The sequence below is a fragment of the Budorcas taxicolor genome, chromosome 19 (genome assembly GCF_023091745.1).
Source record: "Budorcas taxicolor isolate Tak-1 chromosome 19, Takin1.1, whole genome shotgun sequence".
In the NCBI taxonomy this organism is placed as follows: domain Eukaryota; kingdom Metazoa; phylum Chordata; class Mammalia; order Artiodactyla; family Bovidae; genus Budorcas; species Budorcas taxicolor.
In genome coordinates this window covers 11,049,910-11,077,751 of record NC_068928.1, presented here as the reverse complement: position 1 = coordinate 11,077,751, position 27,842 = coordinate 11,049,910, and the positions used below count along the sequence as shown (strand labels likewise).

The window sequence follows — 27,842 nt, the reverse complement described above, 5'->3', positions numbered from 1 at the left end:
CATTGGCAGCACAGAGTCTAAACCACTGGACCACCACGGAAGTTCCAATGAGTACTTTTGGATAGTAAAAAAGATAGTAAAAATAGATTATTCGGTGTTGCTACTCCCAAGCTTAAAGAAATTGGGAGAAATGTTGCTGTCTTCACATTAAACTCAAAGTGACAATGTGAAGTTTAAGTTAAATTTGACATGGCTTGAGAGATAAAAGCAACATGCTTAACAGTCTTTAAACTTCCCTGGTGGCTCAGACTGTAAAGTGTCTGCCTACAATGCAGGAGACCTGGTTTCGATTCCTGGGTCGGGAAGATCCCCTGGAAAAGGAAATGGCAACCCACTCCATCACTCTTGCCTGAAAAATCCCATGAATGGAGGAGGCTTGTAGGCTACAGTCCATGCGGTCGCAAAGAGTCAGACACGACTGAGCGACCTCATAGTTTTTAAGATAGGGCTGCTTCTGAAAAAAGTTAACATTTACAGGAATCTCAAGTATTATCTGAAATTACCATGAAAAAAATAATTCCTAAAAAATAAAGATACTGTACACTTAAGTATATTTGGAGAAAAAAAGATTTACTCCAAATTTTCCATAAATAATCTAGGTATATCTTAAATTCTCAGGAAGCTGGTTTAATGTGTTGAAATGTCACATAATCCTTTGTTAAACACACAACCTCCAGGAGACTTCTTAAACTTTAAAATGGAGCTTTTGAAAGAATTCTTCAAAAAGTGTCTAATCAACAAACTACATGGAATACCATTCTTTTAATATTCATAAGTGATCTAAAAAAACTGAATACCATTTGAAATTCAGAACCACCTAGAAGTGGTTCTCCTCTAATAATCTGGGAAAAAATGTGGAGTAAGTGCAAAGAATAAAAGAAAAATGAATTAATAAATGTTTAAAAAAAACAACAACAACACTATTTTACCCCAATGACTCCTTGGAAAATATTGAGTATCTCCTGTTCTGTAACTGGCTGATTTGTGGCTTCTGGATTAGACTTAGATGCAGGAGTAAGTATGGAATTTATGTACACATCAATCAGAGGAAGTAATTGAGGATGGAGTGGAATGGAGGTTTCACAGAGCTGTCTATAAATCCAGTCCTAGAAAAGAAGGTGACAGGCACTAAACTATGGCAATAAGAAAAACCAAGCAAAATTTTACAAGCACATACAATTTTACATGATTTATGAAAAAGTAAAACTCACTATTAACTTTTAGCAGTTGCTAAATAATATCATCCAATTTCATAATTGCCTTTGATTTAAAAATGGAAACAGTTTTTCTTTCCTAAAATTGAGAATATTGTTCCATGGAAGATAAACCTAAAAATGACAGCTTGAGTTTAGAGTTTGGACTTCGGGTTTTTAATCTAATGGTTTTTAAGTAGTGGGAAAAACACTGTCAAGTCCCTTTTTGTATCTATGTTTAGAGCACCATATATGCTGCTGTAAAAGACCCAACAGCAGAAAGGCATTTAGGGAGAGGAATAGTTTCTCACAACAAGCCTCAGACAGATTAAGAAGGTGGCTTTGACAACCACATATGGGAGATTAACCATCTGCACAAATACAGGCCAAGAAAACACTGGGGGTGCATTTGGACTCTTAATTCTTCTCTACTTCACTTGCAAAAAATATAAAAAGCAGAAGATACAATCAAGACGGAAAATAACTTCACTACATCATAAAAACAAAGACAATCAAATGTGATATAGCAATGCATATATTGTTCAGGGTTCTTTACAAATAAAATAGCCTCTTAGAAAGGGTTCAAACAAATTTTTTTCTGTTTTAACCTCCTGTGGGTTAAGCCTTTTCTTTAGAGGACCTGTTTGCTATAGCCAACCATATAACAAATTGAAAACACATCAAAATATGTGCAAGCTTAATGTTAGAAGTCCGTGTGACAAATGGATTACAAATACTGGTCATGGCTAACCAGCAACCTTCTCAGTTTGGTAAACAAAACCGAGTATAAAGAATGGCAGTTTCTTACTAAAGTTTAATGAAATTGCTAAATATCATTGAGAATTTAAAAGGAATTAGTACTATTGTACATTTTGTAAATAACTGAACAGTTATACTGTTTTAAAAATCTGAAATTAAGAGTCTAATTACTATAACTATATAAGTGACGAGTAACTAAAAACATTTCACATACAAAATCCACAATAAAGGTCTACAAACTCAAATAGAACTGGGAAAAAAGCATTAACTCAGATTTTAGCTTGAAGAATAAATGTAAGATCATACTTTTATTGATACTTTGTGTTTGGTGAAGGAACGACTCCTCAGCAGCTGGTAAATGCAATGAATAGGCAAAAACCCAGTAATGTTGGCACTCAGGTTGCTGGTGACAGGGACTCGAACTGCATGAGCTGTGACAACCTAAAAGGGACACATAACAGCAATCCATGTGACAGAGCCAGATACAAAATTACTCTGAAAGAGGGAGATGTAGCCAGGTGCACTGTCAGCACTAATGTGGTCCTTTGGCAGGAGCGACAAAAACCAATCATGACATGATTTCATTATTTTGAGTGATGAGGTGGCATCACACATCTGGGAATTTGTAAAGTTCTCTAATTTTAAAAAATTTACTTCTAAACACAGATACATTGCCAAGGGTTAAAGTTAAAAAATATGTAAAATTTGGAATCATAAAATCTGGGCTCAATGACTATAATATATAAAACAGACAAACAACAAGGATTTACCATATAGCAGAGAACTACATTTACTATATTATAATAAACTGTAATAGAAAAGAATCTTAAAAGAGAGAGGGGGCATAAGTATACACATGGCTGATTCATGTTGATGTTTGGCATAAACCAACACAATTCTGTAATTATCCTTCAATTAAAAAATAAATAAATAAGAATACAAATATATACATATATATGCATAACCGAATCACTTTGTTGTATATCTGAAACTAACATAATATTGTAGATTATCTATAGTTTAATTTTTTTAAAAAAAGGAAAAAAAAAATAGTTTCCATCATTGAAAAAATAAAATATCATTAGGATTACCCACGGACAAAAGTGCTGAGACCAAATAAGAACAAATCAATACAAGAATAAGGAATTTAGACTCTAGCTTATAACCTAGTTAGACATGGCACCTTACAGCTGAAAGGTTTAAACAGATCTCTGTTATTTTTCTCCTAACAATCCCAATTGTCAGTAAACTTCCCTGGTAGCTCAGATGGTAAAGAATCTGCCTGCAGTGAAGGAGATCAGGTTTGATCCCTGGATCAGGAAGATTCCTCTGGAGAAGAGAATGGCTACTCATTCTCATATTCTTGCCTGGAGAATTCCATGGGCAGAGAAGCCTGATAGGCTACAGCGCATGGGTTGGCAAAGAGTCAGACACAACTGAGCCCCTAACACTTTCACCCCATGTGAGACCCCTGTCAACAGTATCCAAGACTACATTCTTAGGTATCTACTCAAAGTCTGCAAAATAAGCAAATTTACTTAGCACATGCTTTTCTATGTAGTAAATAGCTTTGAAAACAAATTTGAAATAGGATATTTCTTTATAGAAGTTTCAAAGATTACATAAATCATCACTGGAAACTAAAAAGGAACATAAAGACTATATTATTCTCTTAAACTGAAACATATACAAGTTTTCTCACAAGGAATGTTATAAATAAAGTTAAAGAAATACCTAAGATAATAGTTAAAAGAAGTACCTGCTCAGTAAAAATTTCCTGTGTGAAGACAGTCTTCATCCTGCTCAAGGAGCTTGGCTTAATTACAATCTAAAACAACCAAAACACAACACTGTAAAGCGATTATATTCCAATAAAAAACAAAGAAAAGAAAGGCTCTTTTCTACAAAAAAAAAAAAAAATACAAAATAAAGCAACCAAAAGATTTCAACAGCAGGTGAAAATAAAATATATGAAGCACAATTTGACTTAATATATAAAATTAATGTTCAAATACTCTGTTTCAGAAGTAGCTTCTCAAACCTAACACTAAAATGTGTTTTTCCTCAGGAACCAAATAAGAAAGTACTTAATGGGACTTCCCTTATGATCCAGTGGCTAGACTCTGAGCTCCCAATGCAAGGGGCCTAGGTTCGATCTCTCATCAGGAAACTAGATCTCGCATACCACAAGATATGGTACAGCCAAATAAATAAAAAAAATTTTTAAGTACTCAGTAAACATATTATTATTGCATTTTAAGTCAGTGGGAAGAAGTGGATTATTTAATAAATGGAGGTGGGATAGCTCTCTTTCTGGATAATACAAATAAAGATTTGCATATGACATCATACCCCATACTAACTCCAAATGTATTAAAGATTTAAATGTAAAACACAAGGCCACAAAAACACTAGAAGACTATATAGGTGACCATTTCTATTAAACTGAGGAAAGAAAAGCACTTCTAAGCATAATAACAAAATAAGAAGCACAAACGAAATACTTAATATATTACACACATAGAAAATAATAATTTTCACATGGCAGAAAAGATTGGGAAAAATCATCTGCAACATATTATACTTCTCCATCTTTAAGATAATAAGGATTATAATATGCACCACTGATTCAATAGTAGCTTTTCAAGTAAATAAAGAAGGGCAAACACTATCATACTAACATTATGCATCAACTATAAAATGAAGCCAAGTTTCAATATATGGTAAAGTGTGTGTCTTGAATCAATGAAATATGATATACAAGGCATAACAGCATATCATTTATATATAAAGAGTACTTCTGAATCAGTAAAAGGAAAAATAAATCAATAAAAATCCCTATAGAAAACCTGGGACATCAATAAGCCTTTTATAAATGAAATAAACCAACTAAAACACATAAATTGTTTAAAAGTAACCAAAAAAACTCTATATAAACTATAACAATAAAAAATAATAATAACTAGTAATCAAAGAAATGCAAAATAAGTAAGACCATTTTTCATCAAATTTGCAAAGATTAAAAAGAATGGTAATGCCCAGTGCTGGTGAGAAGTTAGGAAAATATCCACTCTCGTTCACTAATGAGAACAGTTAAACTGGTATAATCTTTCTGGAAAATAATCTGACAATATTCATTAAATATCTTATCATCACCATACTTTTACTTAGTACTGCTTTCTATAACTTTATCCTAAGGAAGAAATCCAAAAAGTGTTTGAAAATATACATGTATGGATGTCTGTATGTATATTTACATATATAGGATATTCATCTAAGCATTATTCAGAAATTAGAAAAATCTACATGGCAAATAAAGGAACCATTAAAAATGTCACGATCAGCCCACACAATAACTACAATGCAGCCACTGAAAATTATGTTGTATTAGAATATTTATTGATATGAGGAAGTTCTCATGTATATTGGTAAGTTCATTAAAACCACTATCTATCTATCTATCTATATCTATATATATATATGTATCAATTTAAAGAAAGAACAGATACCAGACTATTAACAGTACTTGATATCTCTGAACAGGGAATTACAGCTTTCCCTTCTTCACTGTGTTTTCTAAGTTTTCTACATAGAACATCTATTATTCTTGTAAATAATGTTTACATAATGTACGTTTTTTTAGAGAGCTCCTGATAAAGTTTCAAACTATTAAACAACTAAAATTACTTCAAAATGAAAAGAACCTATTTACTTAACATTATAAGAAAATGTCCAGCTTAGAAACATCTTCTTTAGAAAGAAAATAAGAGGAAATTACCTTCATTCCCAAAGTGGAACAGACCAAGTCAATGATAGCACTGAGCTGGTTGCTATGAAAGTACATAGCAACCAATAATAACATCTCTCCGAAAGAAGCAGAGACGCCTGAAGTACTGTTGAAACAGAAAAGAAAATGTGAATTTCCAAAGGAAGGATAAGCAAACTTACTCAGCTATCTGATACAAATGAAGTCATCTTACCTTTCAAAGTAAGCTTCTTCTTTGATCATCCAGCTTAGCCACACTACCATCAGCTGCTCCTGTTCAGGAGTACTGGTAATATAGAAAAACTATCAGAAGTCACTGGTCTAAATCAGATATACTAGCATAAGAATAAAAAAGCATTCTGGAATTATCTTTGGTGCAAATTATTTTTTCCTCAAATTAATTGCTTGTTGAATTGGCCATTAATTATCATTGAGATATGTAGTAGTTCTAGAGAAGAACAGAGAAACATAAATTTTCTCCATTTATATGAATAGCCAAACCCTCTCAAAGTCTCAGTTACTACTATTGCAGGTTGGAGAGAATAAACTTCCTCACATTCCTTAGAAAAACAAAGTTTCCTTGGGATTAAAATATTAGAAGAACGTATATACTAACAGCCGATACTTATTTCCTATAGAAAAAAATCTATAGTGTTGAAACTTAATCATTAAAAACTCACAAACTGAGTATGAGGACAGAAATCAGACCAAATGAAATTTAGTTTGTAGAGGCATTTTGAGCAGAACTCAATATTAGAGGGAAATAAGTGATCACTATTCGAAAAAGTAAAAAGAGACAGCCAGGGGCTAACCATATATGACAAATGGTTTTAGAAATACATGAACACTGACTTGTTTAAAGCAAATTCCTAGGTTTAGGTTGAAATGTACAAGTCAATTTTGATCTGTAATAGTAATTTCCATTGATCCTCTTCCCTGGTGGCTCAGACAGTAAAGCGTCTATCTACAATGTGGGAGACCCAGGTTCGAGCCCCAGGTTGGGAAGATCCCCTGGAGAAGGAAATGGCAATCCACTCCAGTACTATTGCCTGGAAAATCCCATGGACAGAGGAACCTGGTAGGCTACAGTCTATGGGGTCGCAAAGAGTCGGACACGACTGAGTGACTTCACTCTTCTACTTCACTGCAGTATAAATAGCAAAAATAAAAACCAACCACAAAGCCTGATACCCAAAACTAAGAAAATTTAAAAGGTCATGCTCAACCATACATAAATTACTCCACTTATACAAGACAATGTTATGTAATAGAAAGATTACAGCCTTTAGAGTCTGCCAGACCTGAGTGGGAATCTCATCTCTGCCAATTACTGTTAGTGTGACCTTGAATAAGAAATTTAAATAATCTTCTTGTACTTTAGCTGTCCTACCTATAAAATATAAAGTAAATATTTATATTTTAGGTAATAAATAAGTGTATAACTTTATATATAAAGTGTATAACTTAGGTAATATATAAGTGAATATAACTTTATATATAAAGTATATAACTTTATATATATAAGTATATAACTTTAGGTAATATGTGTGTATAACTGAATCACTGCTGTATACCAGCAACTAACACAACATGGTAAACTGACTATACTTCATTAAAATAAACTTCTTTAAAATTTTATTTATTTCTTTGGCCACAGAGGATCTTAGTTGTGGCATGTGGGATCTAGTTCCCCGACCAGGGATCAAACCTGGGCCCCCTGCATTAGGAGCACAGAGTCTTAGCCACTGGACCACCAGGGAAGTCCCAAAAATAAACTTTTTAAAACAAGAAATTACTCCAGGTAAAGAGAAAACACTTCATTTCATGTACTTAGTTTCACACATTCCTAAAACACACCATTCAAATTACATTAAAGGGATTTTCTTAAAACACATAAATGCACAGGATGATAATGAAGGACAATACCACAAGACACTGGAAAGCTGGCCAGTGAGGAGCAGGAGGCGTAACTGACTTAGCAGACCAAGGAAGCAGCATACTACACTGGCAGGAAGGAGAGCCAGTCTACCACTTACACCACAGAATCCCCAAAGGGCTCAGGAACTGGCACCTCCAGGCGGTCTGGGGAGTGCGAAAGAAGACGGAGACCAAACATAGACAGTCTGGATAAGCAGTCGACTTCCAGACCAACCCTCCACTCTGCCATCCCCCAGCAGAGAAGAAACAAGATTGATTCTCTGGATAAGGGAAAAGAGGGTGTCTCTGAACTGAAGGACAACCAGGGCTTTCTGCAGCACCTTTTGGAAAGTAGAAGAATTAAGTGAACAACCACAGTGCAGGCTGAGATCTCCCAGTCCTTAACCCTCACTTTTTAACTTCGCTTATGGATTTCTTCTTAGGCCTTCGCTCTCAGGCAAGAAAATGGTCTTCTCCAAGACTCTGAAAACCCCAAGTGCTTCTCATCTATGTGTTCAGAAATTCTAATTTGCCTTTTAGTCTCCTAATCTTAAATATGAATAATCAAGCATTATTAAATCTCTGAGAAAAACAGACACCAAAAAAAAAAAGGCAGAAAAAAAGAAACTTAGAGAAAAGAAACAGTACAAATAAGACCCCTTCAATCATTATGGGTAATATCAGAGAAACCATGCCACCATGAAGCATCAGACACTATAAAGAAGAAATAAGAATAAAAATGAGCTCTTAGAAGTTAAAAACTAAATAGAAGACAAGTTGAGAAAAAAATCCTACAAGGTAATATGAGCAGAATCTTTGTGAAGTGATTGAAATGTTCTAAAATTATACTGTGGTAATGGCTGTACTACCTTGTAAATATACTAACAACTATTAAATTGTACACTTTAAACTGGGTGGATTTTATGGTATGTAAACTGTTTCCTAAAGGAGATCAGTACTGGGTATTCATCGGAAGGTCTGATGTTGAAGCTGAAACTCCAATACTTTGGCCACCTGATGCAAAGAGCTGACTCATTTGAAAAGACCCTGATGCTGGGAAAGACTGAGGGCAGGAGAAGGGGATGACAGAGGATGAGACGGTTGGATGGCATCACCGACTCAATGGACATGAGTTTGGGTGGGCTCCAGGAGTTGGTATTGGACTGGGAGGCCTGGCGCTCAAGGGGTTGCAAAGAGTTGGGCACGACTGAGCAACTGAACTGAACTGAAACTGTGTCTCAATAATGCTGTTTTTTTAAAAAGCACAACTAAACAAAGATAAGGAAAGTAAGAAAGAATAAGAAAATAAGATAATCACTACAGGAAGCCCAATATCAAAACAAGAGGAGGTTTCAGAGAAACCAATGTGCAAGGCAAATCCATTCACAGAAATTTCCTAGAACTGAACAATGTGAGTTCCCAGGTTGAAAAGGTAGAAATACCTAGGAGAAAGGACAAAAACAGACCCATACAAAAGCACATCACCAAAAAATTTCAAAACCCTAGGAACAAAAAGTTAATCCTTCATGTTCCCATATTTTAAAAAAACAAGCCACAAAAAAGGACCAGGAATCAGAATGTTACCAGATTCCTCAATGGCAACACTGGAAGTTAGAAGACAATACAGCAAGACTTTCAAAATTCTCAAAGGAAATTATTTCCAACTTAGAACGCTATACCCCATCAAACTACCAACCAAGTGTTAAAGTAGAATAAAGACATTTTCAGAAATAGCCTAATTTAATAATCTAAATAATTTAATTAATCTAAATAATTTACCTCCTACACACCCACTCTAAAGAAGCAAAACGAGGGAACAAATGAAAACAGATGGAGACATAAGATGCAGGAAATAGGAGACCCAAAAAAGAAGAGGTAAAGCGAGTCCCCAGAATAACAGTGAAACGCAATTCCAGGATGAGAGCTGTGTATCCGGGGCAGAGGCAACCAGTTCAGATGCAAGGGGGGTCAAAACGCTTCAGGACAGACTGCCTCAAGAAAATGAAACCAATGGAATAACTAATGAGCCTGAACATCTTGAGAGGAGGGTTAGATTGGCAGAGAGTTTGAAACTGCATTAATCTAAGTACATAAAACACCAAGCAAATGAAAAACAAAGAACAAAAGCAAACAGGACAATTCTTAATGGAAAAACCAGTTTTGCAAAAGAAAAGTAATCATCTACTTGGCTGAGCTCCCAAGAGTGTAACTTAAACAATAATGTACTGATCAAAGCAAAATAATAATAACTTATGTACAGGGAGAATGGAGAGATACGAAGGACACAGAGAAGGTTGAGGACAGAGAGAAGGAGAACTAATTTCTCATTCTCATAGTGGGACATCAACAAATACTCCTAAAACAAAAAAATCAGGATGTAGCAAATATAAACAGTAATAAAGATGTGGGAGTCAAAACCAAAAGAATCACCTAAAGAACTGAAAGCTGCCGCCTCTAGGGAAGTGAAAAACAGGGCAAAAGGGAATCAGGACTACCATTTGTCTCAAATCTTGAAGAGCTACTTTGAATCCCTTAAATATATGTATATGAAACTTTGATAAAGACAAACAAAAGAACTGGCATACAGGAGATGCTATTAATACCTTTCTATTAAATGATAAAGCAATGTCCATACCTAGATCACTTTTGCAGTAAGTTATTTAATTCTGTATATTGTTTTAATAAATAAACAAAAGCAAACCTTGGGAAAATAGAACAAGTATACAGTTGGGTACCTGACAAGCGTAGAAAAGGCCAGCAGCATACAAAAGGAGAGTGAAACGAAGCGAACCCCAGCCGGTGTCGCAGGAGGACGGCTAGTCATCAACTGCAGTAATTGCTCAGCTTCTTCCTCAGTTGGTCTAAAAAAGGAATCCACTATTAGGTTTTAGTTTTTTTCAGTGGAGAGAAGGAAGAAGAGGGGACTTCTCAACAGTTCAACCTTTCAGATACAAATCCTAAGCTTTGGAATGATACCTCACTATTTATAAAATCTTTAATATCTTAAGATGTCAAAAGCAAAACTGCTGAGTTTGCAACCAGTGCCCTTCCTCAGACACAAATACAGGTAGTCCTCACTTTGCATGGTAGTGTGCGACCACAAGAATAACCATGCAAGCTGAAACTGCATCACGGTCTTAATAATCAGTGGGGAAAATTACAATCGTTCCATTACCTTTAAAATTTCTGTCAAGACATTACAAACTCTGTTGGTTATAATGCCTAAGGAAACTTTTTAAAACAGTTAAACTAATATTTATATAGCATTCTATAATTGAATATATTAGAAACATCAGGAATTCTCCAGTGTTGTCTTTATAAGATTTATCAAGGGTAGTTTTAAACAGCCCTTGCCATTTTCTCATTGTATAAATTATAGAGTGAGCATCTTCTCTAGGCCTTGATGAATTATCATACCCTTCCCTTCTAAGTTTGGATCAGCTTCCAACATTTCATCCTGTGTACTCTCAATCATGAAATATCTGAATTCCTATAATGCAAACATTTTTGCCAGCATCAGTCTTCTGGAGGTCTTCATCCTTTTGGTCCCAGTGACTTCCCTCAAGTTCCGCTTCACGAAATTCATCTGGCTATCATACCTAGGGTCTCTCAAATGTCAACATTCTCAGTCAACTATTTCTTCTATTTATGTTTGGTTCAAATGTCACTTCTGCTGTTAACCACTTTTTCTTTGCTACACGTTCATTGTTATTGGCCAATTCCCTCTTTCAGTTATTCGATTTTGCAAAATACCACATGGGTTTATTCAGAGAGATGAGGGGGCAGCACTACTACCCAACTTTGCTGTCTGTTTGCTGTCTGTTTGTTGTCTATGGACCAGTTGCCAACAGATTTTAAAAGAAATCCTATGACTGGTCACTAATCACAATGTGCCTCCATATAATGACATGTGGCTTAAAAGTTTTCAGTAAACTTTGTACTTTGGTTAATGATAATAAATAAGAACTTGGCAAATGACTCACGGCAACTGATACATTACTTGTTGAGGGAGCAGTGTTATTTGACTAAAGTATGTTAACTGAAGCTCCTATGTGTCGGGATCATGAAAAGTGAGGACTATATGTATAACAGTTGAGGACATTAATCAAGAAATAGTACTGTGTCTAAGAAATCTTGTGCTAAGTAATTACAGATCAACTTTGAACAATCTAAGATCTCAGTTGTAAAAGGAAACAGGACAGATTTACTTCAGCTAGCTGTATGGCTTACATAAAGGATCCCTCTCAGATCATTCATACCGTCATGTCAAGCTGTGGGCAAGTCATAGGTTTCTTAAACTGCTCTGCCTCCTCCCATATTTATATAATTCTATTTACAATCAGACAAAAACAGATGCATACATCCCAACTAGGGAAGTTCTGCCTTGGAACTTTCTTCTTGACATAGGTCAACTTACTACCTGAGCCCAACAGAAAACCCAAATCCTCTGAATAAAGGGCCTATGGCTCACTTTCTTGGGATTAGAAACAAGAAAGTAAAATGACAAAAAGGTAAAAGATCAAATTATTGAATACTTGAGTCCAGCGATCCCCATCAAAGCACAGTACAGACGTAAGAGTGCACTGGCTTTCACAACATGCTCTTCTTTCAGCCCCGAATACACAGACACATTGGGCTCCATCTCCACATCAGCTTCTTCCGCAATGCGGGTACTTCTTACTGTGGGAAGAATGCCCATCAACTCCAGAAGAAGCTGCCTTCTCATTTGCCAAAGGACAGAACTACTGGTCTCTCTTTTTCTCTGTAGGAAACATGGACCACAAAAGGAAGAAAGCAAGGAGAACTTACTAAGTCAAAAGGAAGTTCAAACAAAACTCTCCAGTTAGACACCTGTAAATGATCCATTTGAAAGTGAAAGTCGCTCAGTCGTGTCCGATTCTTTGCGACCCCATAGACTATACAGTCCATGGAATTCTCCAGCCCAGAATATTGGAGTGGATAGCTTTTCCCTTCTCCAGGGGATCTTCCCAACCCAGGGACCAAACCCAGGTCTCCCATACTGCACGCAGATTCTTTACCAGCTGAGCCACAAGGGAAGCCCAAGAATCCTGGAGTGGGTAACCTATCCCTTCTCCAGTGGATATTCCCAACCCATGAAATGAACCAGTGTCTCTTGCATTGCAGATGGATTCTTTACCAACTGAGCTATCAGGGAAGCCCTGATCCATTTAAGGAGGCTGTCATAACTGCAGAATATAATTTTAATCCACCGCGCAAACTCACTGGTTCATTTGACGAATACTCTACTCACCCTTGGCTTCCCTGGTGTCTCAGACAATAAAGAATCTGCCTGCAATCCAAGAGACCCAGATTCAATCCCTGGGTCGGGAAGACTCTGTGGAGAAGAGAATGGTTTCCCACTCCAGTATTCTTGCCTGGGAAATCCTTGAACAGAGGCCTGGCAGGCTACAGTCCATGGAGTTGCAAAAAGTGAGACACAACTCATCAACTAACACTAACACTATTCACCCTAATTTGGACAGGTTGTACAGAACACACTAAATAAATGATGATTTGAAATGTAAAATATCATGTAAATGATGCTTTCAAACACATAAAGACTAGTGGAGTCTTAAGTACAAAGTGCTCAGATTTGGGGCTTGGATTTAAATCCAGACAGAAGGGCTTGGATTTAAACAACAGCCCCGCTATTATCTAACTATGTACGTTTAGATACATAAGTTAACCTCTCTGAGCCCCAATTTTCTTAAATGAGAAGGAAACTAATGTTTTATTAATAATACTTAATTCCCAGGACTGCTGGAGTTAGGAGTTTACAAGCCTGTCACCCCCACAGCTCTTCAGGCAGGGGCAACATCTAGTCATCTCGTACTCAGGAGGGCCTGACTTATTATGCCTGACATACAGCAAGCACTCAATATCTGTTAGATGAATGAACTAACAAAGATGATAAATATGAAAGCATTTCTAAACCACAAAGGGCTCAGGAAAAGTTGTTAGAGAGTGTCAGAGTAAAATATGGTAAAATTTGTTTTAATAACAATATTAGACACAAAGAACAATTACAAATGAGAGGCTTATACCAAGAGCTTAGCACAATGCCTGAAATATACAAGGTACACAAAAAATGTCAATCTCTTGCAAAATTTAAAATTAGTTTTCAAATGGATTATAAGTAAAGAAGAACTTGGATAAAGAAAAGTATGGTGAATTAATGGCATAAAAAAACAGACTATAGAAGGATCTAAGCAGTACACCTGCTACTGTGAAGTTCATGGACCTCAACAAGTTAAAAACCATTCTGCATTAGTTCCTGTGTAGGGACAGAACTCTATTCAGTTATCATGAGATGTTTTCGAAAAAGTACAATATTTTGCAAGTTAAAAACTCTTGTAAAATATAATATATATTCATCAACAAAGGGATACATGTAGCAAATACACATAATACAATATTAGGCTTAGAAAGGAGGGAAATTCTGACACTTGCCATAACATGCATGAACCCTGAAAACACTGTGCCAAGTAAAAAGAAGCCAAACGCAAAATGAGAAATATTGTATGATTCCACGTTCACGAGGCATCCTGAATGGGCAGATTCATAGTCACAGAAAGTAGGAGAGAGATTACCCAACACTGGGAGGAAGGGGGAATGGGAAATTATTACTTAATTGGTAGAGAGTTTCTTCAGATGATGAAAGAGTTCTGAAAATGAATAGTAGTGATGGCTGCAGAATACAGTAAATGTAATTAATGCCACTGAACTGTGCACTCAGACAAGGATTCAAACGGTAAGTTTTATGTTATATATTTTTTACCACAATAATTTACACATGTGTGTATATATATATGAACAACTTATGGTGATGATCTAATATAGCAGTTCTCGTGTGTCTGACCTGGAAACCTGGAGATGACCAATACTTCCAGGGGGTCCAGAAAGTCAGAATATCTCAACATTATAGACCTTTTTTACTCATTTTCCCACAAGTATATAGTGCAGCTTTTCTGAAGGCTTCTATTAAGCTAGACGTTAAAGAGATTTACAAAAAAGTACAATGGTATCACTCTTCTCGGTAAACTTTTCTTTTGCAAAAAAATTAATTTTCTATTAAAAAATGTTGTCACATTTAATAAGATTAGGCTTATTTTTAAGTGAATTAAATAAATATTTCAAAAATTTCAGTTTTCAATTCTAGTATGGTAAATATCAACAGATAACGGCCAACACAAAAGCGCTTTGTGTCCTCAATGATTTATTGTAAAATCTCAGGAAGTCCTGAGACTAAGAAGTCTGAGAGTCACTGGCCTAATGGCATCATTCTAAAAGTGTTTCTTCCTCCTTTACTAACTACTAACATAGCTTGATCCTTGGCCTAAACACATATTTCTCCCTCACCTGCTGTCCATTTCGGATAAAAGTTCCAAACCAGGTCCGGACTTTCGCATTTGTTCCAAGAAGCAAACCACTAACAAAACAAACCAAGTCACTCACTCCATCTTCACTAGCTTCGTTTTTAGTATGATCCAATGTCAAAGCCACTCCGAGACCTGGCAAGTGACATTCTTCCACCTAACAAAGCAAACAAAACAAACTGAACTCAGTATCATAAGAAGGGCCAGGATTATCCAGAATCTGAAGCATCTAGAGTTTAGGGAAAGACACAGCACAAAGCACAAAAATCTAGAGAAAAAGGTAATATATCCGGTATATAATTCCAAATCTCTGCAAGATTCAAAAAAAAAGTTCCTGGTCCTAATATAAAGGCTTTGGTCTCATAAAAATAGTAAGATCTCTTACCACCATGCCTCGGACCTTCAGGGCCTGAGAAGGATTCATTTTACATAAGAAGCGTAAAGCATCCGTCCTCCGCCTTCCTCCAAGACTCTCTTCATCTTGTCGTTCTCCATTTTTGATCAGGCCCCTACAAACTGAACATTTAGTAGCCTCTGTTACTTTAAGCTTTTCAAGTAAGATGTCAGAATCAATGTTTTCAGCCTTGAGAATCATTCATTTACACAAATTAGATATTACAGCAGAAAAGGATCAGGAAACTTGAAAGCATAGCAATAGAAACTGGTTAAAATCCAGCACAGTGAAGAGTCTCAAAAAATGAAGTGATCCATGGAACATCAAGTAGTTCAACATACTTGTAATTAGAGTCTCAGAAAGAGAAAGGGAGTGAAAGACAAACATACATTTGAAGACATTTTTCCAAATTTGATGAAAACTATAAACCTAGAAAATCGGTGAAACCCAAGCAAGAGAAACACAAAATCGTAACAAGATATATAATAATCCAATCTCTGAAAACCAGTGATGAAGAAAAAATCTTACAAGTAGCCAGAAAGGATAAAAAAATGAACAAATAAAAGTAGCCAGAGAGAAAAAAGAAATACACAGAGGAACAGAGATAAAAATGACCACAGCCAAGAGGATAACATCTTCAAAGAGCTAAAAGAAAATGTCAACCTAAACCTTCATGGAATAGTCAGTAAATCTCTTAGAAACAAAAAGAAAATAATATTAATACTTCCATTTTACAAATAAGAAGTTAAGTACCTTGATGGAGATCACACAAAGAGTCACAAAGCCAGAAATTATGAACCCCAGATCTAGCGCTTTTTTCTCCTTGACTCTCAATTCACAAAACATCTTGCTCAATAAATGTAATTTTTATATCACTCAGACCCAAACCACAATCTTCAGCCACTAGCAGTTTGAAACACAGGTGAAAATTTTAGTTGATTTTTCGCAGTTTCTACCCTATACTTTTCTGCAAGCTGACAGCAATAAGGCTAAAATATGGAAGTCTGATTGCTGGTATTTCTGATCCATATATCTCATGTTGCCCTCTGGCTATTTCACAGATAAATGTCCTCTCCCCTTTGTTCAATGAGTACAGAAATTATAGCTTCTATGTCTATAATATTTTTTACTTCCCTATTATAGCACTGGTGACAAATGCAAACAAAAAATGCTGCATCCTCACTGTATTTACATTTGTAATTTCCAAACAATTTTGAATTCTCTAAACTCAGTATTTCTACAATTGTTTACTGTTTAGTGACTAAGTTGTGTCCAACTCTTTGCAACCCCGTGTACTGCCAGGCTCCTCTGTCCATGGGATTTTCCAGGCAAGAATACTGGAGTGGGTTGCCATTTCATTCTCCAGGGGATCTTCCCAACCCAGGGATCGAACCTGCATCTCCTGCACTGGCAGGCAGATTCTTTACCACTGAGCCACCTGGAAAGCCCATTTCTACAGCATTCACTAATAAATTTTCAAAAAATAAAATTTCAGATAAAACCTTATAAATGTTTCTTCTTAGCTCAAAAAATAGGTCCCACACAGGCCCAAGCAAATCTCTTCAATATCCCTTTTTGTTATTGCTGTTGTTTTATTTTTACTTCTTTTGTTTTTGGCCATGCTGCCCAGCAAGTGAGACTGTGGTTCCCGGACCAGGGATCGAACCCACACCCTCTCTACTGGAAGCATGGAGTCTTAACCACTGGACCACCAGGGAAGTCCCCAATATTCCACTTTAAAATTGCATTTACCTTCATTAAAACTATCAGGAACATTGGCCACCAGCAGACACAAGAACCAGGCACCGTTTCTAACATGGAGCAAGGCTTCAGCTACATCAACTATAGGAAGCAGGGAAGGCAGCTCTATAAGAAAACAAAATCAGTGTTATTACTAAGAAGTGACATTTCATTGTATTATCCATCAAACATCTTTGACATTTCACCAATGATATTGAAAAGCAATTAAATTAAGGTACTTTCTTTTCACACTCTCAAGCTGACTTGTCCAGTAGGGCAGCCACTAGCCACATGTGATTATTTAAATTAAGAAAAAGATAGTTCCGCTCCTCAGTCACACTTGCCACATTTCAAGTACTCCAAAACTACATGTGGCTAGTGGCCACTGTACTGAACACACTACACAGAACACTGTCATCACTGCTGCGGTGGGCGGTGTTAGTTCAAAAAGTTACTTTCATGAAAAGTTTCTCTGCATTTCTGTCTTCTATCTTTTCATTCTGATCATGCACACTTGTTATAAAGAACCCAGAAAATAGAAAAAGCACAAAGAATAAAAACAAAATCAGCTCTAATCCCATCACTCAAAGTTAGTAATTTGCAAGATCTGATTTTAATTCCCCTATGAGTATCACTGTACTTTTAACAAAACTAGGATTTTATTCTACTTACCCTTTTGCCACCTGCTTTTTTCATTTAACATATATTGTGAACATTTTCCAAAATGATTAAAGTTCTTCAAATATACACCATTTTAATAGAGCAGAGTACACTCTATTATGGAAATAATATAATTTATTTAATCATTGTGCTACTATTAGTCCTTTTGACCTAACCTTTTAAGGTATATTCTTAATTAGGTGAACTTGCAAATAACACAATATTCCAGGTTAAGAAGTTACACAGTTATCGCTTAACAGGAACATTTAAGTGCATCTGAAATATGTCTTAGCATTCATTACAGTACCTGCTTGTAAAATACAAAGTACATCTGCAGCTTCCTCCAAGTAGACTGGACTCTCAAATAGCTCAGATGATTTAAAAAAAAATTCTCCACTGGACTCAGATACCTTAAAAAGAAAGAAAGAAAAATGATGAGCTCTCTTAATTTTAGGTAATGAATTGGATCCCTTACTACGCTTGCAATTCTTTGTTGAGCTTATAGACTATGTCTCTTAACAGCCATTAATATACTGTAGAAGAATATGCAGGAGTGGATGAATTTGTACCAGTTTAACCACAATTAGTCAGTCACATTACTATTCCAGACATGCAATATATGAGTCTTATTAATTTATTTCTATATAAATATTTGGAGACATCTGGAGTTAAAGACAAGCCAAAGATGTGATCTAGGAATGCTACCTAGGTCACTTATTTCATTACAGCCATTAATAAAAAGATATAGGAAAATATTAATTAAAATTAAAGATTATCAGGAATTCCCTGGAAGTCCAGTGGTAAGGATTTCATTCTTTCACTATCAAGGGCCCAGGTTCAGCCCCTATTCGGGGAACTAAGATCCCACAAGTCACATGGCACAATAAAAAGAATAAGAAAATGAAAAAGAAAAAATTAAAGAGTTGAGTACAGAGGAAAAGAGTTGAGGTAAATAACTTTGTAATAGGGAAAAAAATTAAGATTTATAACATATCTTAAAAACTATCTAGAACTAAACAAATCTCTCCCGTATCAGTATTTTCTTTGGAAACAGAATTCAGGTTTTTATTGGTCCAGAGTTTATAAAATTAAACTTTATTATAAAGTAACTGACCTTGAGATTCTCAAAGTAAAAAACATCTGTTTCTCAAATTCTGAGCCTCATCTCATATAAGACGTCTTAATATCAAGATCCAATTTGCATGATAACACCTGACATTCACAAATTTAAAATTCAGATTTTCAGTTAACCATCATCACCCAAAGTCCATGACCTAATCTAAGTACACCTGAAATAAAATACTGAAAATCTTCAATAAAAATAAATAAAGCAACTTATCTTTTTGCTGAGACAAGAGGCTGAATAACCTTCATTAGTACACAGAAACAATTCAGTCATCTAGTGAGTGAGGCTAGCCAAATATCCCACATCCAATTCAGCCTCAATATTCCCCACTCACTGTTATGTAGGATGTATGTAATTCACTCAGTATCTAAAGGAGTCACACATATTGTGAAGAATCACGTACATACTGCACATATTTACTGTGGGAAATCCTATCTTATAGAGATATTATCAACTTTGGTGATTTACAAGTCTTGAGCTATGTATTCTATTAAGAAGTCATCATACGGACTCCATATAGAAAAAAAAAAACCTTATGATACAGAATGCAGAGTAGACATAATGAGAGAAAACAGCAATTATAAAACAGCCTTGAAAAGGAGGCACTTAATATCTGTTCAAGCCTTTGAAAGGAAGCCACTTGATTAACAAATAGGATATGTGTCCAACAGGATGCAAGTTGCCTGCCTTCCTGCCTGTTTCTACCTTTTCTTTTCTTTTTTGACTGCATCAGGTCACAGTTGCAGTACAGGGGCTTAGTTGCCCCTGCCATTTGAGATCTTAGTTCCCTGACCTGGAATCAAACTTCCCCTGCACTGGAAGGCAGATTCTTAACCACTGGACCACCAGGGAAGTACAGCCTGTTTCTATCTTTTATGTGTAGACACCAAATCATGCACATTTTGAGCTGTGATTTAAATAAATGCACCTTGTTCATAATCGCCAACAGTTCACTAAGCACAAGACGCAATCGACGAGGTGAATCACTGTGTTCAAACTCTAAAGTCAGTCCATGCTGAAGCTGTGATACCAGGATGCTCTCTCCACTGCCTCCTCCAAGTTTATGCCTAATAAAGTACACACATGTAAAACAATTATGAGAACACTGGCACAGAAATAAAAGCATAAAAACTATCTTTTATAGAAATAATCTACAAAAGAATGTATGAATTCTTTTGATATATTTCATGAATATTACTTCTGAATACTATATTGTCTATTTCAGAGACAATCACAACTGTGTAAAGACTCCAATCACAACTCACAGGTTAACACCCACTTCCATTAATAACAGTGGCTCACAACTGGATTCACAATGGGCAAGGAAGGACAAAGCATGCCTCGAATTTGGGGAACTCAATGTAAGCTTAACAAGCCTCCTAGGAGACTCCAATAAATTCTTTTGCTCTAGGGAAACTTACTCTATCCACTTCCCACTGAGAGCAACTGGCCTAATCATTTTAGCCTGCATATATACATAAGTCAGCTCAGGCTATTTTTGCAACATCATGGACTGTAGCCCACCAAGCTTCTCTGTCCATGGGATTTCCCAGGCAAGAATACTGGAGTGGGTTGCCACCTGTCTCCAGGGGACTTTCTCGACCCAGGGGTTGAACTGGCGTCTCCTCCACTGGCAGGCAGACTCTACCGTCTGAGCCATCAGGAAAGGCCTGAATACAAATGTATATACAGCCAAGGTTCTCAGCACATTTCACAATACAGAATTCAAATGACCCTAGAATTTTAATTATAAATAAAAAATAACTTTAAAAAAATGCTCTCCAAAGTTTAGAGTCCCAATCTTCTCTTTTTTGGAAGAATGCATTGCAATAAGAAGTCCTAAAAAGCTCCAAAAAATTTTGATTTCTTTTTTTTTAGCACATCCAAGTAAATACCAATCCACATATTATACAATATTTATTACCTAAGCTGTTGCTCTTTGCTGGCATCCTGTTCTAAAGCATGAAAGTCCACAGACAGCAATGCAACAATAGAATTGACAGCTTCCACTCCAGAGAGAAGACGAAGGATGAGTTTTTTATCCTGAGCCCAGCTTTGGCTCTGGTCAGCAGGTGCACAAAGCGCCATCCGCACCAAGCAGGGCAGGAGAAGTCTCAACTCCGGATCACTTAAAGATGCCAAACGAACAACATCCACCTTCTGCATTGCCTCAAAAGCAAAAGGACTGACAAACTGAAGGCTTGTACACTCGGTCATTATCACTGTTGATCCTAGTGGTTAAAAAAAGAAAAAGAAAAAACGATGATGTTTGGTAGAAACCAATGCAATATTGTAAAGTCTTACAGTAAATGCAATACTTATAAATCCTTCAATAAAAAATAATTTTTTTAAAAAAAGCAAAGAAAGTAGGGGTATAACTGCACATATACGAATGCCCCTCTTTTTAAAAACTCTGAAAAATGTGGTTTATCTTATATGTTGGCAATATTCCTGGCACAATTACTGACTCCCTGTGTTTCTACTGCCATCTGGAAAATGAGAAAGAAAACAGTATACTAACGTCTTTCAGCCTCAGGAATCTTGTTCTAATACTCTCATTTTGCAGAGAAAGAATAGGAAAGCCAGAGAGATTAAGTAACAGGCCCAGAGGAGTATTACTAGTCGGCGGCAAAATCTAAAGCTGAACCCTCCTCTACTAAATTCCAGTGCAACACCTTCTCCACTATAGCAGTCATCTGAGGGCCACAATCCAAAGTAAAAGAACAGCATCACTAAGAATGCTCATCTTCAATACCTCTTTAGTTTCGCATGCCTACCCAGAACATGTAAAGGACTGTTAGGTTCTCCTTCCCACCCTCCACGGGTTGGCAGATGCACTGGTAAACTGCCTCACCAGCCAGAAGCTATGCCAGCTTCAAAGCTCTGGAGACCAGAACTCTATCCTATATCCCCTGTTACTAGGTTAAAAAAAAGAGAAAAGAAAACAGCTGCGGCGGTGCAATTAGCTCCTAGCAGAGAGGAGAAAGCTTAATCCCACTTGAACACTTCTCAAGAGCAATCAGAAACAAAAAAACTGGTAGCCAAAGCCATCCCCTCAGAGACCCATAGACTAGCAGAATCACGCGTCACAAGAGCCGTGGGCAGAAACGTTCTGCTTTTCAGCGAGAGGAGCTGGCCTTTTAACAGAGGGGCGGGCTGAGAGAGCAGAGGCGAGGAGACCTGAGCGCGCATAGGTCTCGCCCCCGGGCGTAACGTGAACCAACCAGTCCCTCCGCTGGAGAAAAGTCGGGCCGGTGGCGGACACGGACCCCGAAACGCTCCGAGGCCTTAGAAGCGGGAGCCGCATACCTTCAGGTCTACCCTCCGGCCTCCCGGGACCCCACCCGGATTCCGCGGCCTACGGGCGGGGCGCGGTAGAAATCGAGAGCGCGGTCCGAGGTTGGGCCTAGGCGAGAACCCGGCTTCCCCAGCCCTACAGCTCTGCCCTGAGTCGACTCGGGCACCAAAAACCCCAGACGTCGGGATCAGTCAGGCCGGCGGTGCGACGGGGGCTGGGTGGGGACACCGCGCACAGGCAGAGCCTGGACTGCAGGGACGGGAAAGCTGAGGAGACTGCTTCCACCCGCACGCAGCACCTTCATTCATCCCCAGCGTCTGGCTCCGGTCGGCCACCGTACTGGGCTGAGAGGAAGGCTCGCTGCGAGAGGACACCCGGAGGCGCGGTGGTGACGCGGCGGCGCGCGTGCGCGGCCCCGCCCTTTCCTCCGCCTCCGTTCGCGCTACTTCACCCTGGAAGGCTGCTTCCAGTCTCATTTCCAGAGCATACGGGCTGAATCCTTTCAGCTAAATCATTAAGCCACTCCGCGCCGCCGTGTCATCATCACCGGATTACTGTGGCATTCAAATGACAGCGTTATGTAACATGTTCAAATTGCCCCACTGTTCAGTTGACCAGAACGCTAAATGGAAACCAGACAGTTACACCTTTCCATCTCTGCTTCTGCCTTTCCAGCACGGCAGTTCTAGAATCCTGGGATTTGCAGGAGAATTTAAAAAGTAATCTAACCCTGAAGCATTATTCTGCTCTTGATCTCAAAACACAGTCATGAGTTAAACATGGTTATTTGGGGTTCTCAGGAAGCATAGATCCTTCGTGGGAGATGGATGGCATTTCAGGCGTTCTCTAGAATCCCTGCCGAATTGTGAATGCTTGAGCTTCTTCTGGAAAGAGGGTCCAAAACTTTCAACAACGTCTCCAAGGACTTTGGACCACCTAGAAGACCAAGAACTTCTAACCTTTATATATTTGCATATTATTTCTGGTTTCTGGTTCAATCCATATGTATTTAAAACCTTCTATTCACCAGATATTATGCGAGGTACTGAAACAAAAATATTTTACAGAGATACAGTACTTTATATTAGGTTGGTGCAAAAGTAAAGGTATCTGACCATGAATATTAAGTCATTATAACTAGGCTCAGAAACTTTTATTAATCAAGATAGGAATCATTACAATAAACATTATTGCCAAAGAGAAATAAATTTGTTTATTCCTGTAGAACAAAAACCTGTGCCTTAGGATTCGAGGAACTCTTGGAAAGCGTTTTCTGCCTCCTGCTGATTGTGGAAGGGTTTTCCCTGCAAAAAAAAAGTTGTCAAAATGCTTGAAGAAGTGGTAATCTGATGACAAGAGGTCAAGTCAGTGTGGCGGATGAAGCAAAACTTTGTGGCCCAATTCTTTCCACTTTTGAAGCATTGGTTGCACTACATGTGGTCAAGGGTTGTTGTGGAGAAGAATTGGGACCTTTCTGTTGACCAATGCTGGCTGCAGGCATTGCAGTTTTTGGTGCATCTCATCAATTTGCTGAGCATACTTCTCAGATGTTATGGTTTCATCAGGATTCAGAAAGCTGTAGTGGAGCAGACTGGCAGCAAACCACCAAACAGTGACCATGACCCTTTTTTTTTTTTTTTTTGGCGCAAGTTTGGATTGGGGAAGTGCTCTGGAGCTGCTTCTCTGTCCAGGCACTGAGCTGGTTGTCACCAGTTGTTGTGTTAATATACAATCCGATTGAGAAATGGTTTGTTGTTGTTGCATAGAATAAGAGAAGATGAAGCTTCCAAACGACAGTTTTTTTTTTTTATTTTTTTAATTTACAGTCAGCATACTCTTGCCTGGAGAATCCCATGGACAGAAGAGCCTGTTGGGCTACAGTCCATGGGGTTGCAAAGAGTCGGACAAAACTGAAAGACTAACGCACTCACAGCTCATGAGGCGCCCACACATCAAGCTCTTTCACACTTCCGCTTTGCTACAAATGCCAAACAACCATAGCATAGTAGACGTTGAGTTCTTCAGGAACATCTGCAGTTGTGAGAGGATCACCTTTGATGATCGTCCCAATTGGTCGCTGTCAACTTCCCATGCCTGGCCACTATGCTGCTCATGTTTAAGGCTCTCATCTCCTTTGCAAAACTTCTTGACCCACCACTGCCTGGTACATTCATTAGCAGTTCCTGGGCCAAATGCGCTGTTGATGTTGCAAGTTGTCTCTGCTGCTTTACGACCCATGTTGAACTTAGATAAGAAAATCACTCAAATTTGCTTTCTGTCTGATATCATTTCCCTTGTCCAAAATAAATATAAACACCAAGTAATAAATGATGAGCAAAAAAAAGCAAGAAATGGGCATTAAAATGATGTTAACATAATCACATTTTTTAAAGATTGTATTCTATTACAAGGGAACATTTCATGCAAGGATGGTCTCGATAAAGGACAGAAATGTTATGGACTTAACAGAAGCAGAAGATATTAAGAAGAGGTGGCAAGAATACACGGAAGAACTGCGCAAAAAAGATCTTCACGACCCAGATAGTCATGATGATGTGATCACTAATCTAGGACCAGACATCTTGGAATGTGAAGTCAAGTGGGCCTTAGAAAGCATCACTATGAACAAAGCTAGTGGAGGTGATGGAATTCCAGTTGAGCTGTTTCAAATCCTGAAAGATGATGCTGTGAAAGTGCTGCACTCAATATGTCAGCAAATTGGAAAACTCAGCAGTGGCCACAGGACTGGAAAAGGTCAGTTTTCATTCCAATTCCAAAGAAAGGCAATGCCAAAGAATGCTCAAACTACCACACAAATGCACTCATCTCACACGCTAGTAAAGTAATCCTCAAAATTCTCCAAGCCAGGCTTCAGCAATATGTGAACCATGAACTCCCTGACGTTCAAGCTGGTTTTAGAAAAGGCAGAGGAACCAGAGATCAAATTGCCAACATCCGCTGGATCATGGAAAAAGCAAGAGGTTTCCAGAAAAAACATCTATTTCTGCTTTATTGACTATGCCAAAGCCTTTGACTGTGTAGATCACAAGAAACTGTGGAAAATTCTGAAAGAGATGGGAATACCAGACCGCCTGACCTGCCTCTTGAGAAATCTGTATGCAGGTCAGGAAGCAGCAGTTAGAACTGGACATGGAACAACAGACTGGTTCCAGATAGGAAAAGGAGTATGTCAAGGCTGTATATTGTCATCCTGCTTATTTAACTTCTATGCAGAGTACATCATGAGGAAAGCTGGACTGGAAGAAACACAAGCTGGAATCAAGATTGCCGGGAGAAATATCAACAACCTCAGATATGCAGATGACACCACCCTTATGGCAGAAAGTGAAGAGGAACTAAAAAGCCTCTTGATGAAAGTGAAAGAGGAGAGTGAAAAAGTTGGCCTAAAGCTCAACATTCAGAAAACGAACATCGTGGCATCTGGTCCCCTCACTTCATGGGAAATAGATGGAGAAACAGTGGAAACAGTGTCAGACTTTATTATTTTGGGCTCCAGAATCACTGCAGATGGTGACTGCAGCCATGAAATTAAAAGACACTTACTCCTTGGAAGAAAAGTTATGACCAACCTAGATAGCATATTCAAAAGCAGAGACATTACTTTGCCGACTAAGGTCCGTCTAGTCAAGGCTATAGTTTTCCCAGTAGTCATGTATGGATGTGAGAGTTGGACTGTGAAGGAGGCTGAGCGCCAAAGAATTGATGATTTTGAACCGTGGTGTCGGAGAAGACTCTTCAGAGTCCCTTGGACTGCAAGGACCAAGTCCATTCTGCAGGAGATCAATCCTGGGATTTCTTTGGAAGGAATGATGCTAAAGCTGAAACTCCAGTACTTTGGCCACCTCATGAGAAGAGTTGACTCATTGGAAAAGACTCTGATGCTGGGAGGGATGGGGGTAGGAGGAGAAGGGGACGACAGAGGATGAGATGGCTGGATGGCATCACAGACTCGATGGACGTCAGTCTGACTGAACTCCGGGAGATGGTGATGAACAGGGAGGCCTGGCGTGCTGCAATTCATGGGGTCGCAAAGAGTCGGACATGACTGAGCAACTGAACTGAACTGAACTGATCAAATGGCAAATTTCAACAGTGCAAAAACCAAAATTATGTTTGCACCAACCTAATAGTTTCCAAAACTTTGACAAACAGATAATCTATTTAAAAATAAATTCTTGCCTTCAACATGAAAAATAAGCTAAGGAACAAAAGAACTAATGTGTGTTGCAGTGTTTTTCAAACATTTTTCCATCTGGCCCACAATAATACATTTCACACTGTGACCCAAGATACAGATATACATATATATCCACATTTATATGTAAACAAACATCTTATGAAATAATACACATTCAGTTCACTTCAGTCGCTCAGCCGTGTCTGACTCTTTGTGACCCCATGAATCGAAGCACGCCAGGCCTCCCTGTCCATCACCAACTCCTGGAGTTCACTCAGACTCATGTCCATCGAGTCAGCGATGCCACCCAGCCATCTCATCCTCTGTCGTCCCCTTCTCCTCCTGCCCCCAATCCCTCCCAGCATCAGAGTTTTTTCCAATGAGTCAACTCTTCTCATGAGGTGGCCAAAGTACTGGAGTTTCAGCTTTAGCATCATTCCTTCCAAAGAAATTCCAGGGCTGATCTCCTTCAGAATGGACTGGTTGGATCTCCTTGCAGTCCAAGGGACTCTCAAGAGTCTTCTCCAACACCTCATTTCAAAAGCATCAATTCTTCGGTGTCCAGCCTTCTTCACAGTCCAACACTCACATCCATACATGACCACAGGAAAAACCATAGCCTCGACTAGACAGACCTTAGTCGGCAAAGTAATGTCTCTGCTTTTGAATATGCTGTCTAGGTTGGTCATAACTTTTCTTCCAAGGAGTAAGCATCTTTTAATTTCATGGCTGCAGTCAGCATCTGCAGTGATTTTGGAGCCCCCCAAAATAAAGTCTGACACTGTTTCCACTGTTTCCCCATCTATTTCTCATGAAGTGAGAGGACTGGATGCCATGATCTTCGTTTTCTGAATGTTGAGCTTTAGGCCAACTTTTTCACTCTCCTCTTTCACTTTCATCAAGAGGCTTTTTAGTTCCTCTTCACTTTCTGCCATACGGGTGGTATCATCTGCATATCTGAGGTTATTGGTATTTCTCCCGGCAATCTTGATTCCAGCTTGTGTTTCTTCCAGTCCAGCATTTCTCATGATGTACTCTGCATAGAAGTTAAATAAGCAGGATGACAATATACAGCCTTGACGTACTCCTTTTCCTATCTGGAACCAGTCTGTTGTTCCATGTCCAGTTCTAACTGCTGCTTCCTGACCTGCATACAGATTTCTCAAGAGGCAGGTCAGGTGGTCTGGTATTCCCATCTCTCTCAGAATTTTCCACAGTTTCTTGTGATACACACAGTCAAAGGCTTTGGCATAGTCAATAAAGCAGAAATAGATGTTTTTCTGGAACTCTCTGGCTTTTTCCATGATCCAGCGGATGTCAGCAATTTGATCTCTGGTTCCTCTGCCTTTTCTAAAACCAGCTTGAACATCAGGAAGTTCACGGGTCATGTATTG

At 38.1% G+C, this 27,842-nt stretch overlaps 1 protein-coding gene and 1 non-coding gene across 2 annotated transcripts in view; both read right to left on the bottom strand.

Moving 5' to 3' along the window:
• INTS2 (integrator complex subunit 2) overlaps positions 1-22,558 on the bottom strand; it is a 52,636-nt gene extending 30,078 nt beyond the window's left edge. The window contains exons 1-14 of the mRNA XM_052658243.1: positions 22,549-22,558; positions 20,877-21,183; positions 19,881-20,019; positions 18,134-18,236; positions 17,179-17,292; positions 15,418-15,548; positions 15,016-15,189; positions 12,171-12,397; positions 10,371-10,496; positions 5,933-6,004; positions 5,731-5,845; positions 3,712-3,780; positions 2,259-2,393; positions 930-1,106 (exon numbers count right to left, since the gene is read on the bottom strand). Coding sequence (XP_052514203.1) covers positions 930-1,106; positions 2,259-2,393; positions 3,712-3,780; positions 5,731-5,845; positions 5,933-6,004; positions 10,371-10,496; positions 12,171-12,397; positions 15,016-15,189; positions 15,418-15,548; positions 17,179-17,292; positions 18,134-18,236; positions 19,881-20,019; positions 20,877-21,183; positions 22,549-22,558 — 1,899 coding nt within the window. The remainder of the gene's footprint in view (positions 1-929; positions 1,107-2,258; positions 2,394-3,711; positions 3,781-5,730; positions 5,846-5,932; positions 6,005-10,370; positions 10,497-12,170; positions 12,398-15,015; positions 15,190-15,417; positions 15,549-17,178; positions 17,293-18,133; positions 18,237-19,880; positions 20,020-20,876; positions 21,184-22,548) is intronic.
• Positions 7,406-7,478, bottom strand: TRNAR-CCU (transfer RNA arginine (anticodon CCU)). Its single transcript has one exon. It is a non-coding gene; the product is annotated as a tRNA-Arg (tRNA).
• Positions 22,559-27,842: the final 5,284 nt, after the last annotated feature.